Below are 24,127 nucleotides of genomic sequence, written 5' to 3'. Positions count from 1 at the left end.
ATAGCAAACTTTTTTAAGTGTGAGTGTAAGAAGCCTCCACGGGGTGCCTTTTTATGTAGTTGTGATATCGCGGGATGAGCTCTTAAGGCACAATATGGTATACGTCAGAGAAGTACGTAGAGAATTTATCTCAATTACAGGTTTAATAACATATTTCGACAGTGAGCATGCATAAGGGCGTATACGCGATGATCGATTCTCTTCATCGTTTTTCTCTTTGCTCCAGCTAAGCGAAACAATTTTTTAGAATTTGTTCAATGCAGAGTTGTAAGAGGTTGTACTGGCTATCAAAAGCAACAACAAACGTACCGATAAACGTTAAATCTAGCGAGTTAATAACAAAAGAGAAAATCGATGAAGAGAATCGATCATCGCTTGTACGCCCTTATGAATGCTCACTGTCGATTTGTTTACCTGTTTATGTTTTGAGCCTCTGTTATGACATACACAATTCTATCCAGGTATACAACTAATAGAGGACAGAAAAAAGTCACATGAGTTTGTTTGTTGATTATTTGGGTATATTTGAGAGTATTAGTAGTTGAGTAGTACTTATAAACTTGTTTCTTTTCCGCTGCGTCTAAATAGAAACGGGTAAGTCTGACAGCTACCATACTTGAGAATGAATTGTCTGTTTTTTAATATATATTCATGGAAAAACATCTCGTTGCTGGACATCACGACTAACATTTGAAAATGGCCCAAAATGTAGAAAATTATTATAATTATTTTTTTTTAAATTGCATTAACTTGAGAACGGCTGGACTTAGGAAAAAAGTTTTTATATGCAATGTTTTTGAAAATTATGCGTAGAATCCAAATAAATTACTATTTTACTAAAAAATATGCAATTTCACCAACTTGTAAAAACCAACAAAAATTTCAAAAATTATAATTTTTTTTTTAAGAAAGTTACCAGTATACACTCTTCACCAAATATTAGGACATTTTTTCAGTTTTCTTGAAAAAAAAAATTATAAAGATCGAAGGGGGGGTGTTTTGAGATAATCATCGTTTTACGTTTTTTAAATACTAATTTACTAAGTTTTTCTTTCAGTGTATTTTTTTCCGCAAAGATAATTTAACTACCTAAAACTTCTTCTCATATGCCATTTTGATCAGATCAATAGTTTTCATGTTATGATTTTTTGAAAAAAAAAAATAATCCATTTTTTATACGCCCTTTTCAAAAGTTACTCTGGAGGAAAAAATCATATTTAAATAAAAAATGCAACCATTAGTAGCAGCGAACACGTGAGAAATGTTTCATTCAAATCGGAAACACTCATGACCAACCGGTTTGCGTTTTGGGCTGGAAATGCTCAATACCGATGTATTGACGTCAATATAGAATGTATTGACAATACGATTATTGTCAATCAAGCAACTGTGTAGGGTCCACTAAACACCCGATGGTTTTACCCGCTCGTCATTCATTCACGGAATTCGTTTTACGCTTCTATCATCACAAACATCTGCACGCTGGGCCCCAACTACTTTTGGATACGGTTCGGCAACGATATTGGCCACTAGGTGGTAGAAATCTTGCGTGAAACGTTGTTCGTCAGTGCCAGCGTTGTTTTCGAGTGAGACCGTTGATCATCCAGCAACAAATGGGTGAGCTACCGGCTGCTAGAGCTACGGTTTCGAGACCGTTTTCCAAGACTGGTGTCGATTTCTACGATATCAGGACCCGAGCAGGACCTGGACGACAACCGACCAAAGGCTACGTTGCAATCTTCGTGTGTATGGCAACGAAAGCAGTTCATATGGAGTTCGTCTCTGATTTGTCGACAGAACGGTTTCTTCAAGCGTTACGAAGATTCTTTGCGCGCCAAGGACGGAGTACGGATATCTACTCGGACAATGGTACAAACTTGGTTGGTGCCAGGAATCAAATTCAGGATCTGATCGCGTTACTGAAAGGCAAAGAACATCGTGAGACAGTGTCAAAAGAATGTGCGAATGAAGGCATTTTTGGGCATTTCAATCCTCCGAGCGCCCCACATTTCGGTGGATTATGGGAAGCAGCGGTACGTTCTGCGAAGTACCACTTTATGCGAGTTCTCGATGGCAATCAAGTGTCGCAAGAAGATTTCGTCACTCTCTTAGCACAGGTGGAGGGATGCATGAATTCGAGACCATTGACATCATTATCGATGACGATCCTCTAGAATTATAAGCGCTAACACCAGCACACTTCTTGACTGGAGGTTCACTGCTTACCATGCCAGATCCAGATTTACGTGATGTCCAAATGAATCGCCTCACTCGATGGCAATTGGTGCAGCGGCAGCTGCGAGATTTCTGGATAAGTTGGCGTCACGAATATTTAACGCAACTTCAATCACGATCAAAACATTAGTAGCCAGCAGTAGAAATTCAAAGCGGCAGACTTGTTATTATTGGCCATATACAAGAACTTCACCCAGGCGACGATGGAGTCACTCGCGTCGTTACAGTACGGACATCAACCGGTTCGATGAAACGTCCGGTAGCAAAATTGTGTTTACTACCGTCACCAAAACCAAAAATCAGGGGGATCAAAATTGAGTCAGTGGTCCAGTGCGTCGAGAGGAGTTCTTTTCTTTCTTTACTTTCAGAAGTTTCCCCGGTAACTTCAGGGTGGGTGAGAATGTTTGCGAGCGACAAGAAACACAGCGGATGCAGCCAATTAAAACGCACTGACTGGGGTTTAGGTACTACAAGGTGCTACCAATCGGTTGAGTATGGTGGCTAGTGGTAGTGAACCGATTCGCCGTGGTCAGTCACTACTACGCACGAACTGCACGGAGAAGGAGAGAGTTTCTCGTCGAAGAATGTGGAAAGTAGGATTTGGAGATAGAAATGTAAATATAGGAAATAATTTAGTCTAAAAAGTACACCGTCGCGAGTAGTCGACCGGGGGCGAACCCGGTACGAAATTATCGTTTAGTTTAAGTTCAATAAAGGTAGATCTACGGATGACAAAAGGATTTGGTCGAGGAAAGGGTACGGATTCTACAATGAAGGAAGGTTAAAGTTACCCGCATTATCAAACATATCCAATTTTATGGTACGTCAAATTAACGACCCCAGCAGGAACCGATAACTAACCGATGTCATATGAATATATTAATGTGAAAGTATACCATATTTTGGTATGCTTATGGTATAAGACCTTGTAATGAATATTGAATGGTGTCCCACATCAAATTGCATCACGCAAAAAACGCTGTAGAAAATTACCTAGTTGGCCGATCCTTTTCCAACTTTCAGACATTAAAATATAACCCATTAGTAAGCTTTTGACATATTTATTTTATTCACCTTCAATTAATCATTTTGTCAAGCTTCTGCATTCATGTTCCATCAGATGTCACTGTTGTTGTTTGCGATGACATCTATCGGAAACTAGACACAATCTGTTTTCCTATAATTGTTCACAGAGGACACGGCAGTGCAAAACATGTCTGGTACCTCTATATATGCATTTAGATTATTATTCGAAGTCCCTCCTTTTTTACACATTCTGCACACAAAATAGCTCACCCCTCACATAATTTCCCGCCAAATTTTATGTATGGGGCGGGGCATAAAGTATCTTTTGCGCAGAATATGTAAAAAAGGACGGACTTCAAATGTTAAAGCAAATGCATATATAGATGTACCAGACATGTTTTGTAGTGTCAGGTTCTCTATTTTGTAATCTGTGAAAGGGAAATCACAAATCGAGTGTCAACAAAATACATGCCATGTTGAGAGATTGAGGTTTTTTTTTCCTTTGGTTTGTTTTTTCCGTCGATCTTGTTTTCCGCGCTGAGCACCAATGCTACCGACGTGGCAGGAAGGCAGCTCCCACACCTGGACCCTACCTATCGACCCATCAACTCATGAACCGGGGACCAACGGCTTTACTTCCCATCCGAAGGAAGGCGTGATCAGAGATGTTATGCCTAAGAACATCCCGGCGGCGCCGACTGGGGTAGAGATTGAGGTCGTGAGTGCAAATTTTCTCTCTCAAATTTGAATTTTTTGGCTCTCTGGGAGCTGGTAGTAAATCATGTAAAACTATATGGGGAAAAATCATTTTTATTTAATCGTTGCTTGTTTAACAATAATTTGCGGGAAAAAACTGAACGACAAAGTCCCTGATTCATTTCTTTAGGTTGTCGTTCAATTTTTTGTTACCTGAATATGCACCGAATTATTCCCACTTCTCTCAATTTTAAAATGGGGATTTTTATCACTTCCTACCAGCGGAACAGCGCCATCTCTGTGGAAAATGGTCGTACAAAATGTTTAATACCATAACCGTACGCTCGTATCTTACGCTTAACTCCACTCATTAGATTCTGTACAACATCTGGCTGCAGCTTCTTCTGTAAGGAAACCCACTTTTTCATCATGTATTCCTCAGATTTGACCTCTTTGGGATGCTTCCGTAGTGTCTGCTTCATAATAGCCCAGTATTTTTCGATGGACCTTGGCTCCGGTGCGTTGAGGGGGGGGGTTCATGTCCTTGGCACGAATTGTGTCCCACATCCACCCTGTATTTATATTTTGTAAAATATCAAATAAATACCAGAATAAGAAAATGTGATTGAATTGGTATTAGAAGACCTTTTAAATAACAAGTTATGGTGTTTTGGCATCAAAAAAAGCATCGGTTATCCTTACGTTATTATAATAACTGCATTATTTATTAGTTTGTAACTCGAATTTTAACTAATATGCCAGGCTCATCAGTACCATGTTTAGGTTGCCAGTTATTTTCACCTGCTCGGAGAGGGAAAACTTCAGTATTGTAGGTTGCTGCTGAGTTTATCATTCGTTTCTTATTGTAAAGAGAACTTTGACTTTTCAACAACCTAAGTCGTTAGTAGATTGACTATCGACCATATCAAACCTCCCCTTTAGACAACTTCTTCAATGTGCCATCAGTTCAAATCCACTTGTACAGGTGCACTCTCCTGGTGCAGGTGCACTCTGCAGATTGAAAATTAAATCAATATTGAACAGAGGGTGACTCATTGGTATTTGTTTTGCTCTTAGCTCGAAGCCCGGTTTCAGCTGGAGTCAGTTTACGCCCAACAGCCATCCGACTATCGTTCTCCAACCACTAACGAACAAAACACAGATTATGTTGGTACCCAGCTTCGATGACCTACCGTTTTCCGCACAAATGCAGTTCAAAATTCAATTAACTACAATCATGATTGTGGAATGACGTTGGGTGCCATTATCTCACTCGTACTGTTATCCTAGACTAGCGGCTCTTTGGACCTGAATTAGTTAGGATGGCTTTCCGATGTGTGGCATAGAAGAGTAATCAACGTAAGATTGTAGGAGGTCCTAAATGAACCCCTCTGATGTCGATGTGAGTTAAAATCCATCTAGAATTCATGCTTGAGGTCAGGGCCGGAAGAGTCAAGCGGCCATCGAGCAAGGTTGTGTGTCAATTGATGATTAAACAATAAATGCCCAATCGAGTCAATTAGTGCCTAAAAGGGAAATCTGGCTGGGTGGGTTCAGATTTCCCAGAAGGTGCGACGACTTTTGATTTGATTGAAATGAATCGTTTGGAATGGGCCGGGTTTCAGCGCCTAGACACGACAACGAGGTTTGTTTTTTAATTGAGATTCTATGCATCAGCGCTTCTGCAGTAATTAAACCCGACCTTTTTCTTCGTGTATTCTATACCTTTCGCTCTTTCCGCAGGCAGACATTCGTGTCTTTTATCCTGTCACAAGTGCAGAGAAGATTTCCATCATTTCCGCTACGGTATTCTAGTATCTATGTATGAGTCTTGTCTAGCGACGACAGAATGAAAGGAAAGCCGTGCCCTGTAGATTAATGACGGGGACTTACACTAGAAGAAGATCCCCCGCGCTGATTGGAGGGGTGCCGGGTGTCGCGCAGTCTTTCCACTCTTGCCTGGCAGCCAGAGCCAGCCTGCCAGCGAATATGTTGAACCCAGCGAAGGATGTAATTAAACCGAAAGCATTATTTCTGCAAATCCGTTGCTGTCGTCAAGCTGTTTCGAGGTGTCGTCGAGGGTGTGGATCGTTAGAATGGGTGTAGCAAAGTAAATTTTAATGATGCTGTCAAAAAGTTGTGGCAGGGAGTTTGCTGTTTCCGACTATCATAAATCAAAGAGTAGAAACTTGCTGACAACTTTCATTTCTAATAGAAGGTTGTTGTTTTTTGGGAAAATTCCATTTCAGTCCACAAACACAGACCTACGTTTACGGTAATTATGAGAGTTGTGCAAGGATTCCAATGCAGCTTTTAATCTCGTAGTCGATAGCCATAAAAGTTGGTTCAGCTTTACACCGATCAAGTTTAAGGGTATGCGATATATCGAGTAATTCCCTTTATTAAAAAATGCTGAGGTATGCTGGGAAGGAATTGGTCTTCAGAGCAACTAACCCATGAATTCCCGAATTATTTCACATTCATAAAAAAACACGTTTTTATGGAGCACTTTGATATAGTCTAAGAGCTGTTTTAACGACATTTAAATTAAAGTCAACGATCACATTTTTTTTATAAAACACGGTGGGTCATATGGACCTAAATATAAAAAAAAAACATATTTAATCATAAATTGTAACTAAGGGCTGTTCATAAACTACGAAGACATTTGAGAGGGGCTGATGGCGTGGATTAGTGTTTGATTACGGTCCTTACAAATTTACAAGCGATTGACTACGCAGTGAAGGGAGGGGGTCTACTACCTCTCAAAAACAGTCTACGTTGTTTATGTAAGGCAGACTCAGATCAGTATTGAAAGTGTTTGTAAAATATAAAATATATAGGGAAAATGGCACTAATGTTGGCATATGGATCTAAGATTAAGTCCATCGCTAAAAATTTGCTATTTATCAATTGTATCTAGATGAACGCGTCATTGGGACGGTACTAATGGTTATTTTTCCTTTGGTTTTGTTTTTTCCGTCGATCTTGTTTTCCGTGCTGAGCACCAATGCTACCGACGTTCCAGGAAGGCAGCTCCCACGCCTGGACCCTACATATCGACCCATCAACTCATGAACCGGGGACCAACGGCTTTACTTCCCATCCGAAGGAAGGCGTGATCAGAGATGTTATGCCTCAGAACGTCCCGGCGGCGCCGACTGGGATTGAACCCAGGCCTGCTGGGGTGAGAGGTAATCACGCTTACCACTACACCACCGGTGCCGTTGTAATGGATATTTTTGGTTGCTATTGAAAATTTAGTCGATTGCTGAATTTATGTATGGGCCCAAATTAGGGACACTTAGGCCGACATTACATACATTTCCCCTAGCTTGATTTGTGTGTTCTTGTGTCATACCTATTCACATACATATATGTACACACGTGCATAAAAATAATCCAAAACATAAGAATAATGACTGAAATACGCAAGACTTTGAAAGCTGAAGCAAAAAGCAAGCAGGAACGTAAAAATTAACCTTACTCAGAGCCACACACGATCAGTTAAATTAACCGTCCAAAAACATGTAAAGCATATCTCAGTTTCTTCATCAAACATTCATCAAATTACCACGGCATTTGAACTTATTTTCAACTAATGGTTTCAAAATCAATAGGTTTTTTGATCTTATTTCCGCCCAACTCAGCACATTCCGCTAAGCACTAAAAATTTTCGCAATATAAAAGCTTTAATCATTTCATTTATACAGCCTCAAGCTGCATTCAAACGTAATATGATATGAGGCAACCTTTACTCAATCTCTATACAAGCAAATCTGGCGAACTTAGTCAGCTACTTATTGCTATTGGAACGATTGGGAGAAGCTCTTATTGCATTTCCATTTACGCTTCTAAACAGTTCACGGCGAATGAGAACGACTCAAATTTGAGTTTAGTTCACTCATAATCGCCAAAAGTGCAGAAACTCAGCGATGAGTAAAATTTGTCTCATGGTTTCCTGTGGAAAACATAACAAATCTGCCGGAAAATGAGGAAATTGGCGAAAATTTTATTCAGTATCCTAGTAGTACCAATAGACTGAGTGAATGCAATCTTTACTTTTCTCAAATTCAGGAATTTTTCCCTGGAAAATCCTGAAAAAGACCTGGGAAAACATGAGGCAAATTAACTCATCGCTGAGTTCCTGCACTTTTGGCGATGATGAGTGAACTAAACTCAAATTTGGGTTGTTCTCATTCGCCGTGTTGTTATTCTGCTGTTTAGTTGTATGTGAACTTGAAAGGCGCTTATTCAACCTTTTCCGGTTTATCCAATAATCACTACACACACAGCTTTCTCTTGAATCCGGATAAAAGATTGTTTACGCTTTTTTGTTGTAAAACTGCAGACGTCTAAAAATAAAACTAGTTGACTGTAAAAATGCTTCCAAAATAGCGTTAACACAGTTCATTAGTTGCGTACAGGTTGTTTAGTTGTTGAAAAAAGCACTTTTGATGTTTATGTTATTTAGCAAGGAATATTAGAAGCCATCAAATGAGTAATATATTTACTTTATTAGCTTTGTTTTGCAGCTACAAGTGGGAAGTTGATTAGCATGTGTATAAAAATGACATTAGCATTTATTGGTTGTTGTTATTCAGTGCGATTGACAAATTGAATAACGGTTGTGAAAAAGTTGAGTAAACGCTCCCCTAAACCATTATGCTAGCATCTGCTTGTAGCTGTGTTTTCAGTTTTTTTTTTATCGGCTGCTTACAGCACAATGCTGGAAAAAATAGCTTATTAAGCTTAAAATGTTAGTTGGGGCTTTACCACTATTTTTTGAACGAATAAATGGAATAATTTTGCCATAGGTGACTTTTAAATTTATTTAATTTTCCATACGGTGCGGAATTGATAAAGACTCTCAAGTTGTTCAGATATTGTTAAAGCGATAATGTTAAAAAATCTTAAAATTTACAAAACCCTTTTGCCACTTAGTTAAATAATTCAGAACTAATCTGATCACAATTCAAAAGGTCTTGGCATGATGAATTTTTTTGTACAAAACAGTAGCTTTGTATCTGGTAAAGATCTCGAAATATTGACCCAGAATTTACACGAAATTCATAAGAACGCTAGTGACAGCTTGTGAGATAATTCCGAACCAAATTTCTCACAATTCAAAAGGCCTTAGTATCATGAACAACTATACAGAAAACAACAACTTTGTGTCTAGCAAGGATCACGAGATGTCGAAGATGCATTTACACTAAATTTATAAGAACACTTTTGCAACTTGGGACAGAATTCCGAATTTAACTGTCCACAATACAACAGGTCTTGATCTCCTGAACAACATTGATGAAAAAAGCAACTGTCTAGCAAAGATCCTGAAATATCGACCCAGCAAGTACACGTAATTCATAAGAACACTAGTGCCACCTAACCAGATCATTTCAAAATAAACTGTTAGCGATTTAAAATTCCTTTACCTCCTGAACATCATTGCAGAAAACAGCATCTTTGTATTTATCTACCAAGGATCTCGAGATATCGACCTAACATTCACACGAAATTTAGACAAACACTATTTCCAAGGGGGTTTTTGAATTGCTGAAAAAGTCGATAAAATTCTTATGACCGTTATCCATGAGAAATCAATGAAGTTGACAAATTTTATATTCCATTACTAAATGGGATTAGCAGAACTAAGTCTGTTCAAAGGCAGAATAAATTTTCACATTTTTTGGAATTTTACGTAATTTAAAAATCCAGTAAAATCTTACTGACTGGATCAGTGTGTGGACTCCACAAGACCATGAAGTCTACTAAATATTTCAACTCTCAGACTCGATCACTGACATGCGAGATCACATTGCTATGCAGTGGTCTAAAAGTGCCAAAACGTGCGTTTTTTAGGTTATGAAAGAGCGGTCCATTTAAGCCATATAGAGTTTTCTGTGTGCACTTAAAAAGCTGCAGATGTCAATTCACTATCTCTTACGTATACAGATAAATGTATTTTTTTGGTTTTTTTTTTTAGTTCTTTATTAAGGAGATTTTTAGCCTATGGCTAGTTCATCTCCGAAGAAAAGAGAGGACTCAGAGTAAGTAACCTCTAGATGCATGGTATATTAACATTTAGTTATTAACTTTGGTTGCTGGCTCTTCAACTTATATGAAAAAATAACAATATATAAAATAATGAAACAGAAGAACAACAGAAAATAAAATGATTTAAGACAAGCTACAGCTTGAGCTTGAGCTTGAGCTTGAGCTTGCTTGTGCTTGATTGACCGCCCACGGTTGCTACTCTGTTACTGCCAGATCAGCTGTAATTACACAGAGAACCAATAGACGATGCTTGGGACTAGCAATCATCCTCAATGTGTAAAAACTGGTGATCTTAAATTAGGCAATACCAGCGCCGGCCGCGCCCGAACACAGGTCAAGAAAGGAATGGGAAGGATTGTGTTGACATGACACTCGCTTTGATGGAAGCCGAGAATACCTCTGCACTTCCACGAGGAATCACTGGGATGTTGGATAAGAGGGTTGGGTTTGCAGCAGGGTTCGTTTTGGTAAACGATAAGCTGAATTAATGTCCTAACGATCATATAACGCGAAGGAGCTTGGGACTAAACCCACGGTCTTCTGCTCAGTAAGCAAAAACGTTTGCCGCTAGGCAGACGAGCACCTTTTTAATCACCAAGTTGCTGTTATTACCATGTAGTCATATTAACAAATAAAACGATTGACGAATCTTGAATGTGGATAGGCCTGAGATTAGACTCATGATGTTCTGCTCAGTAAGCAAAAACGGTTGCCCTAAGGCCACCGAGCCCCTCATATCACATAATACCGTTGCTCAAATTTGTGTATCCATTCAAACCCGGAACCAACGACAACAACGAGTTTCGCAAAATACACGATACACAAGCGATTTTACCATAAATCTCTTTGATATGTAAGGACCTGGTACCGCGTTTTTCTGCTCAGTAAGCAGGCCACTGTAACCGACGATCTTTCAAATCCGAAAACTAAAAACTACGAAAAAGTACTTAGGCCTTCATTAAGTTCCACTTTCACGCGACGTTCAATGACAGGGTCCTATCCAGGATTACATCTGAAATATCCAAATCTGGCCAACGCCCACCCAAAACCTAAACCTGTTCTAATCCACCTGAAATGACTAACGAATGGAAGACTTTGACTACCTAGCCATGCAATAGTCTCATTCCGTGCCTTATGGCAACTTGATGATTCTATTGCGCTCATCTTCTGGCACCACCCAGGGGAGACTTGGTCCTGTACCCAATGCTTAACTTATCTCCATTCCACTCAGCTACTCGCAATTTCTTGTGATATAGTGGGCGAAATATTATTATATGAGACAATTCAATGCAGACGTCTTTCCAAATTTGGCAGATCGACAGGTAATCGGTGAGTTACCACGATAGTTGCTATTCAACAACTCGACAACGTCCCATCGTCAACGCCTGCTATGAGAATTTCCCATTGCAGACGCCAACGAAATGACGTCATCGAGCTATCGATCAACTACCCTGGTTATCGCCTGGTACCTTATAGCACGATTCTAGGAGGCGAACCGGAAGAATCGATGAGCTACCTCTCCCCCCGATTTAAGACAAGCTACAAACGATTAATCCAAACAAAACAGAGCTCAGCTGGCATGGCTCCAATAAGAGAAATCCATCCAGCTGAGATGTCCCGACGGCCGAAAGAAATTCCTGCTATACCATGTGGTAGATTTTGGCTTCTTTTAAGAAGGTTACTAGTGCTGCCGAGGCCGAAGTATCATTCCTGAGCAGATCGCTGATGCTGGAAGTTAGGCAGAGTGACTCTCGAAGATTTTGGAACTCCGGGCAGTTGCATATGATGTGTTCGACGGTGTAGGGTACCCCACAGATGATGCAGCTTCTGCTGAACGGCAGGACACCAATAGTCATAGTAGAGTTTGGTGTGCCCGGTTCGAAGCCGCGAAATCACGTGTTGATCATTCAGGTTGTCCAGTTCGCTGCATGGTTCAGTTGGCCCTTTGAATTTGCGGATGAAGGCAATTCTGTTGCGGAACCACTCGGCTTCCCATGCCGCTTGAATGGTCCGCATGATCCACCGTCTGACGTCCTGTAGGGGTACCTTGTTGGTGACTCTGGGACCCGATGTCCCGGCTCCGGCAAGGTGATCAGCAGACTCGTTACCTAGCACTCCGCAGTGTCCGGGAATCCATGGGTACACGGTGTTCGGTGGGGCGTACTTGATAATCGCCTGCATCCATGGATGTTTTGGTGCTTCCGAGGTGATCGCTTGAACGACGCTGTGTGAGTCGGTTAATATAAGTATCGGTTTGTTGGCTGGCGTCGTAGCGGCACGGAAGATCGCTGCAGCCTCGGCCGAGAAAACCGAGCATTGTGGAGGAAGACTGTTGCTTTCACCAATACCGTCTCCAAAAATCCCGATACCTACTCCGTTTATCGATCGGGAGCCGTCGGTGTACCGATGTACGTGGTCGGCATAGTTGGACCCAAGTAACTCGGCGACCGATCTGTGCAAAATGATGGATGCATCCCCTGCTTTGAAGCGGTTCTTGATCCGATTGTCCAATTGGATTCGTGATGAGTGCCAACTTTCTCTCCATGCCAATGGACTTTGGCCACTGGGGGGAGGTCGATGTCGGCGTCCGTGCGGAGGACTCTGTTCCCCTTGTCGAGGAGAAAGATCCTATTGTTTCCGGAGGTCTAGGCGGAAAAGGCGGCGGCTTTTGTGGCAATATTTGCGTTTAAGCAGAACCGGAAAGGAAGAAGACCCGCTTCGATGCATGCGGCGTCTGCTGGAGTGGATGGCAGGAGACCAGATATGATGCGGATGTAGCTGTTGTAGACTGGTGCTAGGGTTCTAATCAGCTTCTCAGAAGCGATGCAAGTAATTTCCGCAACCTACTGTCGATGATGGCTCACGCCACCCGGAACCGTACATCGCGGTTGTTGGATCGGTGAGGCCGAGAGATCATTTTAACGAGGTTGAGTCTACTGCGGCAGTCCTTTTTGACCTGTTGGAAATGCTGGTCGAAGGAGAGCGTTCGGTCGATCAGTACGCCGAGGACGCGGCTTGCTCATGGATCGTAATTGAGGTGCTATTGACTCGGTGCTGAGACGGACATACGTGGCATCGGATGCTCTTCCTGGCAGATAGCTGGAAACCCATCGAGTCGGTCCATTTGACGACGGCAGAGACTGCCGCTTGCGCTTGCCGTAGGGTTCGGATCTGTGTAGGACCGGAGGCCGCAATCAGCACATCATCAGCGTAAACAAATATATAAATGCGCCCAGGTAGCCGGTCAAATCCCCCGTTCATTGCCACCAGAAACAACGTGACTGCGATAACGGAGCCTTGAGGGACTCCAGTCTCCTCGCTGAAACTTTTCGACCGCGTGTTCCCCACCAATACACGAAATGACCGGTCGGTCAAGAAGTTTCGTATGAAATACATCATATGCCCCTTCAAGCCCCAGTTTGTTAGTTTTTTCAGGACGGCTGGCGTCCACGTCCGGCCTTGGAGATGTCCAAAGAGATGATTTTAACGTGGTGTTCCTTGAGCACGTCCCCCAGAGTGGCAAAGTACGTGGACGTACCGAAACCTTGTCGAAAGTCGATGGTTCACCATCCGTTCGAATACTTTGGCCATGTAGGATGTGAGAGCGATCGGTCGGAACTTAGATGTGCCCCTGTCTTTTTCGTTTGCCTTCGGGATGGGCACGACGAGACTCTCCTTCCACAGCGTCGGGTAGGTATCAGAAACCCAGAGTTGGTTGAGCATTTCAAGCATGCAACACTTGCCCTCAAGGGGCAGCTTTTTTAAAAGTGGATACCCGAGATCGTCAGATCCCGCAGATTTGCCGTTGCTGCGGCTTGTATTTTTTTTCCAAGGGGGTTTTTGAATTGCTGAAAAAGTCGATAAAATTCTTATGACCGTTATCCATGAGAAATCAATGAAGTTGACAATTTTTACATTCCATTACTAAATGGGATTAGCAGAACTAAGTCTGCCCAAATGCAGAATAAATTTTCACATTTTTTGGAATATTACGTATTTTAAAAATCCAGTAAAATCTTACTGACTGGATCAGTGTGTGGACTCCACAAGACCATGAAGTCTACTAAATATTTCAACTCTCAGACTCGATCACTGACATGCGAGATCAGTGTGAAGTGCCAAAACGTGCGTTTTTTAGGTTATGAAAGAACGGTCCATTTAAGCCATATAGAGTTTTCTGTGTGCACTTAAAAAGCCCCTTCTTATGGTTTTAGCCATTTCATGATTAATCTACCTAGCAGGGAGATGAAACATTTACTTTTTTTGTTTGTCGAGATAGCAAAATTGTGTCTCCAGCAAAGTTTTAGACAATATTAAAACAAACATTTTTGCTGCAGATGTCAATTCACTATCTCTTACGTTTACAGATAAATGTATTTTTTTGGTAAGAGCTTTGAGAAAATCAATATTTTGCAAATAACTTTCCAGGAAGCAATTTTTTTCAGTTAAAATTTGGTACACAAATGTTTGTTTTTTTAAAATACGTCATTTTGGATTTAGAAGCAAGTCCCTATCTTCAATATTTCTTAAGATATTCAAGGTTTTGACCCAAAGTTAGCACTATTGCCAACGCCAACAGTTCAAAGTTGGGCAAAATTTGACAATCCAGACTAATTACATTAGAAAGTATACTTAAAATGCTGCCCAATGCATGCCAAGTCATTAGTCTTCTTCAGCATTCTCTGCCGATCTGCTTATTACCAAACTAAAGGGTCACGACTTTCCGCCTTATTGTGTCACTGTTGTTATTTTTTTTTCTTTATAACGGAAATACGCATGATGAACATAAAAAAAAAAACATTACTACCTCAAAAGATTACTACCTATATTTCAATATAGTTATATTTCATCAACCATTTCATACGCTAATAAAATAAATACTCGCTACCCATATCCGCGTCACTTTCAGAACTGTCGCTTACTTCACTTTCACAATCGATGCATCGGTAGAAGGAATTAGAAAAGTTTGAGTATCTTCGGACAAAGGCAGTTTTGCTTGTTTCGGAAGTGGTCTTATTGTTGAAATTAACGGGTCAGATGATTCAAGCAGACGACTCAGAAGGTCGATGTTTGTTGCTGTTCAGGAAATTTTTCGTGTATCGTCCATCCGAAAGTGCCTTTTCTTGACTCCTGGGCCTCCTCAGATAACTGCCCAATTGGCACGAGAAAAGATTGTATGATCGTTGAGCCATGGATAAGTATTTTATTCACCATTACAGGCAAATAAAACCACGGGTATTCTGTTTGTTCAGTCATCCGGTTACGACAACAGACACCGAGAATCACATTCCGGGAAGAACAAGGACCACTGATCGTTCAATCATCAGGTCACTACTACCGACGATGTGAATCACCTGCTGGGGGGAACTGTCAATTTTTGGACACTACAATAGACACCGGGACTCATCTGTCACGAGAATCAAGAATCACTGTTCATTCAGGCAACCGATCACTACAATAGACTCTACGAATCACCTTCTTGTCCAGTCAAACGGTCGCTACAAATTAGAATTTAGAACCAAAACTTTTAGGGCATCTTTAGCGGCGATCCAATTGGTTGGTTTGGCCTAAAATTTCGGAACAGACCCAGGCCGAGCCCTTGCACTAGTGGTCTATATTTTGTTTTAGACTAGTTCTAAAATGTAATTTTTTTAAACCAGTATAGTTCTCGATTTATTTTGAACTGAATTTGGTTCAAGGCAAGCACTGTTCCAACTTGTTTGACAGCTGTCGCACTCAAGATTTTGTTTTGTTTTGTTCGTTGTTGGGGATTTTTCTGCAAAACAATCCGATTTAGTTCCTCGATTTTCTAAGTAACGTGGGCGGAACAATCGACTGCTGTTGACATGCGCTATCGGTGCTGCTGTTGCTGCCTGCCCTGCCGTCGTAGCTGCGAAAGGATCACAAGGGAAACATCCGGACGCTTCTGTTCTGCAGGATTTTCCGGGCATGTTCTGGAAACTCCCAGGGAAGTTGCCAATTTATGACTTGGTCCAAAACTCATCATGTGACCCATCATATCACATTAGATTTCAAAAGCAATATCAATGGTAGTCAAATATAGTGCACAGAATCATGTTGACCCCTATCGGATATGTTCCGGGCACCTCAAAGGAAATGGCCAGTTTCTGATTTAATCAAAAACCCATCATGCGTCACATGGCAAATCACATTAGATTTCAAAACCAAGATCAACGGAAGTCAAATAATGTTCCCAGAACCACCTCTCTTACTTCCAGGCATCTTTCAGGAACCCCTAGGGAAGTGACTAGTTTCTGATATGGTACAAACCCTGTGATTTGACACATAAAATCTCACAGAAATTGAAAAACAAGATCAGTTTAAGTCAAATATAGTGTCCAGATCCACATTGGTTACATTCTGGTATGATCCGGGTACCCCCAGTGAATTGTCCAGTTTCTGATTTGGGCCAAAACCCAACACGCAACAACATACCAGACAAATTTTAATAAATACAGGTTTTTATCATTATTTCACTGCGAAGTACGAGGAGCAGGAGGACGAGTAGTTCAAGGCTTTTTGCTACAGCCAAACATACAGCCGGATAAAAACCGTATACGAATGCGCCCGAGATTAAAAAAAGGCTGACCACAAAAGCAGGATGTGAGTTGGTTTTGACTCGAGTTTTGACGTTTGAAATAGAACGGCCAAAAATAGACTAACCGGTGCGTACGCACACAGTTTGATCTATTTTGACTTAATCTTTTTAATTTTAGCTGGTTCAAATGTGACCTAAATTTGAATCTAGATCAGACCACCGCTACAGATGCCCTTACTCTCGGTTTTACAGCACACTGCTTTGCAACGAATACCCTTTTTTTGCATGCCTACTTCGATTTAACACCAAGAGTAAAAGACGGATGAAGGAGCTGCTCTATGTAGGGTAACTGATGATGGTTGGAATTATTTAGGCCGAGGGTCGAGCCAGCCTCTAGAGAACCGTGTCTGGTTCCTGGCAGTTGAACAATGAGGCTTTGTGAAGGGTTAACAATGAACAGTTATAGCATAAGAAGATTTAACAGAAACAATTTTTTTCTGTAGAAAAAATTTAATTTCAGAAGTACTGCCTATAAAAGGCTATATTTTTTCAGTCTTGTAGAAAATAACTGTAGGCCTTGATTTTACTCTGCAACTATGTGGAGTGTAGTTAAATGGTGATTTTAGATACATTAGTTGTTCAATGGCTCTGAGTAGTCACCAGATGGTCCGTGAGAAGATCCGGAACATCCGTAAAATTGATTTATGTGTAAATTTTATCAAAGCAGGCCTTGCTTGTTCCCTGCAACTAAATGGAATGTAGTAAAATAGTGATATTTTATATATTCGCTGGTCATTGGCTTCGAGTTATCACCAGGTGGTCCAGAAAATACGGAAAATCCGTAAAATTTATCGCTGCGTAAATTTGATCAAAGCAGGCCTTGATTTTGCTCTGCAACTATGTGAAATGAAGTAAAATGGTAATTATAGATACACTAGCTGTTCAATGGCTCTGAGTAGTCACCAGATGGTCCGTCATAAGATCTGGAACATTCGTAAAATTGATTTCTGTGTAAATTTGAACGAAGTAGGCCTTGATTTTTCTCTGCAACTATATGGAATGTGGTAAAATGGTGATTTTTTATATATTAGCTGTTCATTGTAACATCAGTAAAACTAATTGCTTCGTACGAGAACAGCTCCGGCGTAGTCGTTAGCAAGTGTGTAGGTGTGTAAGTCACACAAACATCGCATGTATTTTAATCGATTGGCAAAAATGACACACATTTTCATCATCAAATAAAATATTTCAGGATAATAAAAAAAAAATCAGTATCTCTGAGCCACACATCCAACGAAGCCTTAAGTTATCCCCTTTCATTTCAGGGTAGTGTTCAAATGTAATTTCGGGGGAAAATTTTGACACTACCCTTAAACTAAATGGGATAATCTAAGATTTTGTTTGGTTAGTGTTTCAGTGATACCGTAAGTGGAGGTGACATTGGGCCAAACAATCAAAAAAATTCGTTCCCTACCTAACAACGTTCACACTTTAGCAAGGAAAACAATGTTAAGCATGTGAATCATCATCAATGATATATTTACGACTGTCATGGAAATGGTTGATTTAAATTGAAAGCTCATTTTACTAAAATTAATTAAAAAATAGTAAAATGTAAAACCTTATGGCGGCTGACATTGAGCCAACACATAAATTTAATTAAAATATCTTAACATATCTTAAAATATATAAATTTATCGTAGCTATTAGGAGTACACTTGCTATGATCACAACGTATTTCGTATGTATGGTTAAAGATCGCTTGTAGCCTTCGTCTATTTTCATAAAAGAGTGTGCAAACATTTAAAAAAATCTACTACTATTTATGACATTTTACTTTACAGCACAAATTAAATAAAACAACTAGTTAATGTTATCTACACTTTACCTCAGAAGCTCAAGAAACATCATTTTCTGTATATTGAAGATATTTGCATCAATAAACATTTTTAAAATTTGGCCCAATGTAACTTCCTAGTTTCAATGTCACCCCGTCTTACGGTACTATTTATTTAATCAGTCAGAAGACCAAGGGAGCAAAATGCATGACGATGCTGCAACACTGCATAACTGTCCCGTTATTGAGAACCATGCTTGTTCACAGCATCGTCACGCGCTTTGCATCCTTAGTACTCTGACTGTTAATTATGTTTCGAACAGAGATACCGTGTCCAAAACAAGTCACAAAATTGGGTTTTACAATCAGGTTGTAATGTGTATTAGTCCCACTAAGCATAATTTCCCAAACAATACACTTCCGTCTCTAAAGGTTGAGGCAACTTGATTGTAACCGGAATAAATCACATAGGAGTTGCCGTTTGCGACAAGCGTGCTTCTAGGGTTACGTTTATTCAGGTAAATACATAAATGAGGGTAAGAGCTTCGCTATAATATACGAGGAGGAGGGAATAAATGATCAAACTTATACCTAAGATGATGGATATTTCGTAGTCTGAATCGTGGTTATTGTGTGTGACTTAGCTTCTTTGGCTCATCCTACATAGGGTCGCGGATGGTTTGATGGGTGTAGTCCTTCAAGGAATGAAGACTCCAAGGGTTCCGTGTATGGCGTACCGGCTCTATGAGTTTTAAAGAGTGCCCGCCGACGGAAACTAAACTCATCGGTTAGGGTTCCAATAAACGGTGGCAATCCCCCTGGACCTAACTGGGCCTTAACCTCAAAAACTTACTAACTAATAACTTCTGAACCAGTTAATCAGGATACTGGTTACACACTACACCAGTTTAGCAGGTACCTTGCATTGTGTTGATGCTGCTGCTTCGAACCTTCGTGTTCTCACGACCACAGTACTTGAAAGCATAGTGAACTTACTGCTTACTTTCGCCGTTTTCCGTCCACCGTTTCTTTACTACTACTTGAGCTTCATGGTGTTTCTGCCCGAGCAGTGTATTTCGACGCTACTGCTGCGGATTATTACTCTGGCTGCGGGAAGGATGCTGCCCGTGAGGACAATGCTACTTAACCACTACCACTGCTTAATGGCGAATACTCCCATGTATGATTACTTTGACTCTGTCACTCCAGATTTGTAGTCCGTTCACCGAGAAAAATGCGTGAGGACGAAATAAATGGTCCTGTATAAGCATGGCGATTAGCTTCCAGCTATGACTAAATTAAATCGGTTTGGTTACCTCATATAAGGGCCTTTTCTGACTGGAATGCATCTAGGTGTCTGTCAGATTCACCCATCCCGATGGGAGCTACAAGACAAATTATAATTAGAAAATTTTCTCCCAGCAAAATTATTCATATATCTAATTCGAAAATGTTTGTAGGACTCGTTGTGGAATTGTTCTCCAATTCGGCGGGGTAAGGGATGGTTTAGAACTGTGCTGAAAACAACACTCAATTAGTCAGGTTTCCATTAAGTGTGCTGGTGACATTACCTCTCCAGGCTTTGATACTGGGGGCGGAGATCATTATCACTTCTCCGATGAGCGGCAGGACAAAATTGGGTGTCCTGGCAGCTAGCTCTTTTGGTTTCTTCGGTATTCATAGAACCGTGGAGGATATCTTCGAAATAGCCGTTCTTATTTTTGAGTTCCGAGGGGATAAAAAGCTGCTGTTCGGTATTGTGCTGTCGCTCCTGACATTTCACAGTCGGCGGGGGGTTTGTTGGGAGTATGTACCAAGAAACTTTTTTCAGGTTATTCTATCAATGATTTAAACCAGCGGCATCACGTTGTGTGGCAAGTACTACCAAGGCGAAAATAGTTTCTGCGCCACCGCTGCCGATGACATGACCGGTTTACAGGTCTACTTGAAACATGCTTTTGCATGAAATAGTCCCTTCAACCACAATATTTGCCCACTTCCAGATAGTATACATAAAATAAAGTCCCCGGAAGAAATAAACAAAATGAGTTGCTGAGTGAAATACGGCCTCAAAGGTTTTATTGGAGATATAATAGTCAACAAACAAGTAACGATTACAAGAAGCAATTTAATATAGCTGTTTTTTTAGGAGTCAAATTTAAACAATTTTTAACTCCAGGAGCATACCCGAGCAAAAAGGAAAGCAATAGTAATATATTTATGAAATTATGAGTTTATTTTTCCAGTGTACTCCGAGTTTTATTAGCAGTAGTGTATACCCGTCCTTTGCATATTTTGTTTAAAATTTAACAAACAAAATTTAAACATCATTTAAGAACAAAATACTTGGATACTTTTTCCTTATTTGCGTGGAATGGTCTTTGTATTGCAAAAACACTTCAGCCTATTGCTCTTTATATAATACTAATACACTGAAGTTTTTTTTTACACGGTTTTTTTTACACGGTTTTCCACGATTTACACGGTACGTTTTTAACGATTTCTCGACAACGATACAACCTATCGACTTGATTCCAATCACATTATCCGTTTCAAGCTATTTGTAATCGAATGGCGTACTTAAAAAAAATCACAATTTTTGGTGTAAATACAGAAATTTTTAAAATATGTCTATATGGACCATATCATGATTTAATAACGAATGGCATCAAAATCCGATTTTTTAAAAACATTTAAGCTTGCGAAAAATCAAAATCTCGTAGGTTTTTTTTACAAGGATTTTTTTTTACACGGACCGTATCCCCCGTATAAAAAAAGACCTGAGTGTACACTGAAACCTCCGTTTACGAAGTCTTTTTTTACGCAGTATTCAATTTACGTCCCTCTTTTTACGAAGTAAATCCCAAATAACGAGTTTTCTTTTTACGAAGTAAATTCCAAATAACGATTTTTTTTTGTGATTTTGGGAAACTGGGATATACTGTGAAATACCTCACAATATGGGTATTGTTGGAATCGGAGTGACGTGTAGGGACCGGAAATCGATGTCTGACGCCATTTTTAAATCCAAGATGGCGGCTTCCGGTTACAGGAAAACTTGGACATTCTGCCAAATACCCCACAATATGGGTATTTTTGGAATCAGAGTGATGTGAAGGGACCGGAAATCAATGTCTGACGCCATTTTGAAATCCAAGATGGCGACTTCCGGTTACAGAAAAACTTGGAAATTCTGCCAAATACCCCACAATATGGGTATTTTTAGAATCGGAGTGACTTGTAGGGACCAGAAATCAATGTCTGACACCATTTTGAAATCCAAGATGGTGACTTCCGGTTACAGAAAAACATGGAATTTCTGCCAAATATGCCCACAATATGGGTATTTTTGGAATCGGAGTGATGTGTAGGGACCAAAAATCAATGTCTGACGCCATTTTGAAATCCTAGATGCAACTTCCGGTTACATAAAAACATGGAAGTTCTGCCAAATACCCCACAATATGGGTATTTTTGAAATCGGAGTGACGTTTAGGGACCGGGAACCGATGTCTGACGCCATTTTGAAATCCAATATGGCGGCTTCCGGTAACAGAAAAGCTTAGAAATTCTGTCATACACCCCACAATATGGGTATTTTTGGAAATGGAGTGACGTCTAAGAACCGGAAATCGATGTCTGAAGTCATTTAGAAATCCAAGATGGTGGCTTCCGGTTACAGAAAAATTGGCAAATACCACCACGTCACCCCGATTCTTAAGATACCCATATTGTAGGTTATGTAATATTACTTTTATGTTTTTATGTAACCGGAAATTGCGATATTGAATTTCAAAATGGCGTCAGACATAGGTTTTCAGTCCTAATAGGTCACTCCGATTCCAAACAACCCATATTGTTGAGAATTTGACAGTATTTCCCAGTGTTTCTGTAACCGGATGTCACCATCTTGGATTTCTAAAAGGCGTCAGACATGGATTCTCGGTTCTCACAGGTCACCCCAATTCCAAATATATCCATATTGTTGTGTATTTTACGGTATTTTTCTGTTTTCCTGTAACCGGAAGCCGCCATGCTGGATTTCAAAATGGCGTCAGACATCGATTTATGGTCCCTACACGTCACCCCGATTCCAAAAATACCCACATTGTGGGGTATTTGACAGAATTTTGAAGTTTTTCTGTTACCGGAAGCCACCATCTTGGATATAAAAATGGTGCCACACATTGATTTCCGGTCCTTCCACGTCACTCCGATTCCAAAAATACGCATATTGTGGGGTATTTGAAAGAATTTACAATATTTTCTGTTTCCGGAAGCCGCCATCTTGGATTTAAAAATGTTGTCAGACATCAATTTCCGGTCCCTACACGTCACTCCGATTCCAAAAATACCCATATTGTGGGGTATTTGACAGAATTTCCATGTTTTCCTGTAACCGGAAGCCGCCATCTTGGATTTTAAAATGTTGTCTGACATCAATTTCCGGTACCTACACGTCACTCCGATTCCAAAAATACCCATATTGTGGGGTATTTGACAGAATTTCCATGTTTTCCTGTAACCGGAAGCCGCCATCTTGGATTTCAAAATGGCGTCAGACATCGATTTCCGGTCCATACACGTCACCCTGATTCCAAAAATACCCATATTGTGGGGTATTTGACAATATTTTCAAAACCCTCTTTTTACGAAGTAAATCTCAAATAACGAGTTTTCTTTTTACGAAGTAAATCCCAAATAACGAGGTTTTTTTTACGAACTAATTCGATTTACGAACCCCCGTTTTGGTTCGTAAATTGAGGTTCCAGTGTACCAATATTTTTTATAATGCAGGTATAAAATAAACTCATCAAAACTTAATGGTACTTAAGAAGGACTTGTTGCCAAGGCATTTTTCTATTCAAAACCATTGATGAAACATAATGTGAAGTTTTTGGTAGCGAGCCCATACAGCACCGCATTTTCGCCCGTTCAGGCGAAATTATCTAGTTATACTGGCAACCTTATGTCTTCGGTTACTTGTATTCGGGTTTTTCGTCATGATCATCATTTCCTCCCATCATCATTTGTTTAGATCAGTCAGTCTTTAGTAGTAGCTCAAAGTGAATAAACCTAAAATTTAAACTTAATATTTCTGGTGAAATAAAAAGTGTGGAAGAACTCTTCTTGTTCTAAGTTTGGTGCAATCCAAAACCTGCAAGTGTGTGTATTGCTCTGGTCGTCTTGTCAGTGACATTCGGAGTACTGGCATCTCTGCTATTGTGAAGTGCATCGTATGCACTTTCTTCCCTGTGCGCACACTGGGGCCGTGCTGTGGCCACAATTCGTAAAGTTGAGACACAACGTAGGAGTAAGTTTGAACATTTTTTGGTGCCGTGACCAGGATAAACGGCCGGTGGACACTACGGGACCGCCATTATTCCAGTCCGGAACAATAGAAGACCGGCTGAACGCGCCATTGCTGGTCGAAGGTTCGAGTTTTTCTGATTTGTATTTGATACAAGGCTCGCTCAATCGGATTCCAGGTAATTACCTGTCCGATTCTTCCCACGTATCTCTCAGGTACGCTTTAGATCTTCGTTTCTTTCCGTTCAAGCACCTGTCTCGAAGGTTCGAGAACTCGATTGCCACCATCCTTGATTGGGGCACACCACGTTGGCCATCCGGCGCCATCTTCGAGCTGTTTCATTGTGTGGATCACAATACAGGTCCGCTACTGTTCTTCGGCGGACAATTGAGGCTTTCTTCTG

The 24,127-nt window shown here is 40.5% G+C and overlaps 1 protein-coding gene across 1 annotated transcript; it reads right to left on the bottom strand.

Annotated features, from left to right (window-relative positions):
• Nucleotides 1-11,825: 11,825 nt before the first annotated feature.
• Nucleotides 11,826-24,011, bottom strand: LOC135714078 (uncharacterized; the record flags this gene model as incomplete). Its single annotated transcript, XM_065237348.1, has 2 exons — nt 23,911-24,011; nt 11,826-12,469 (listed from the first exon to the last, which is right to left on the bottom strand). Coding segments are annotated over exons 1-2 (745 nt in total), but the record flags the coding sequence as incomplete, so codon positions are not given.
• Nucleotides 24,012-24,127: the final 116 nt, after the last annotated feature.

The sequence above is a fragment of the Ochlerotatus camptorhynchus genome, unplaced genomic scaffold, assembly GCF_037179485.1.
Source record: "Ochlerotatus camptorhynchus isolate MF236.1 unplaced genomic scaffold, CSIRO-AGI_Acam_v1.1 ptg000605l, whole genome shotgun sequence".
In the NCBI taxonomy this organism is placed as follows: domain Eukaryota; kingdom Metazoa; phylum Arthropoda; class Insecta; order Diptera; family Culicidae; genus Ochlerotatus; species Ochlerotatus camptorhynchus.
The sequence above is the reverse complement of the archived record's forward strand: the minus strand, read 5'-3'. Positions and strand labels throughout refer to the sequence as shown.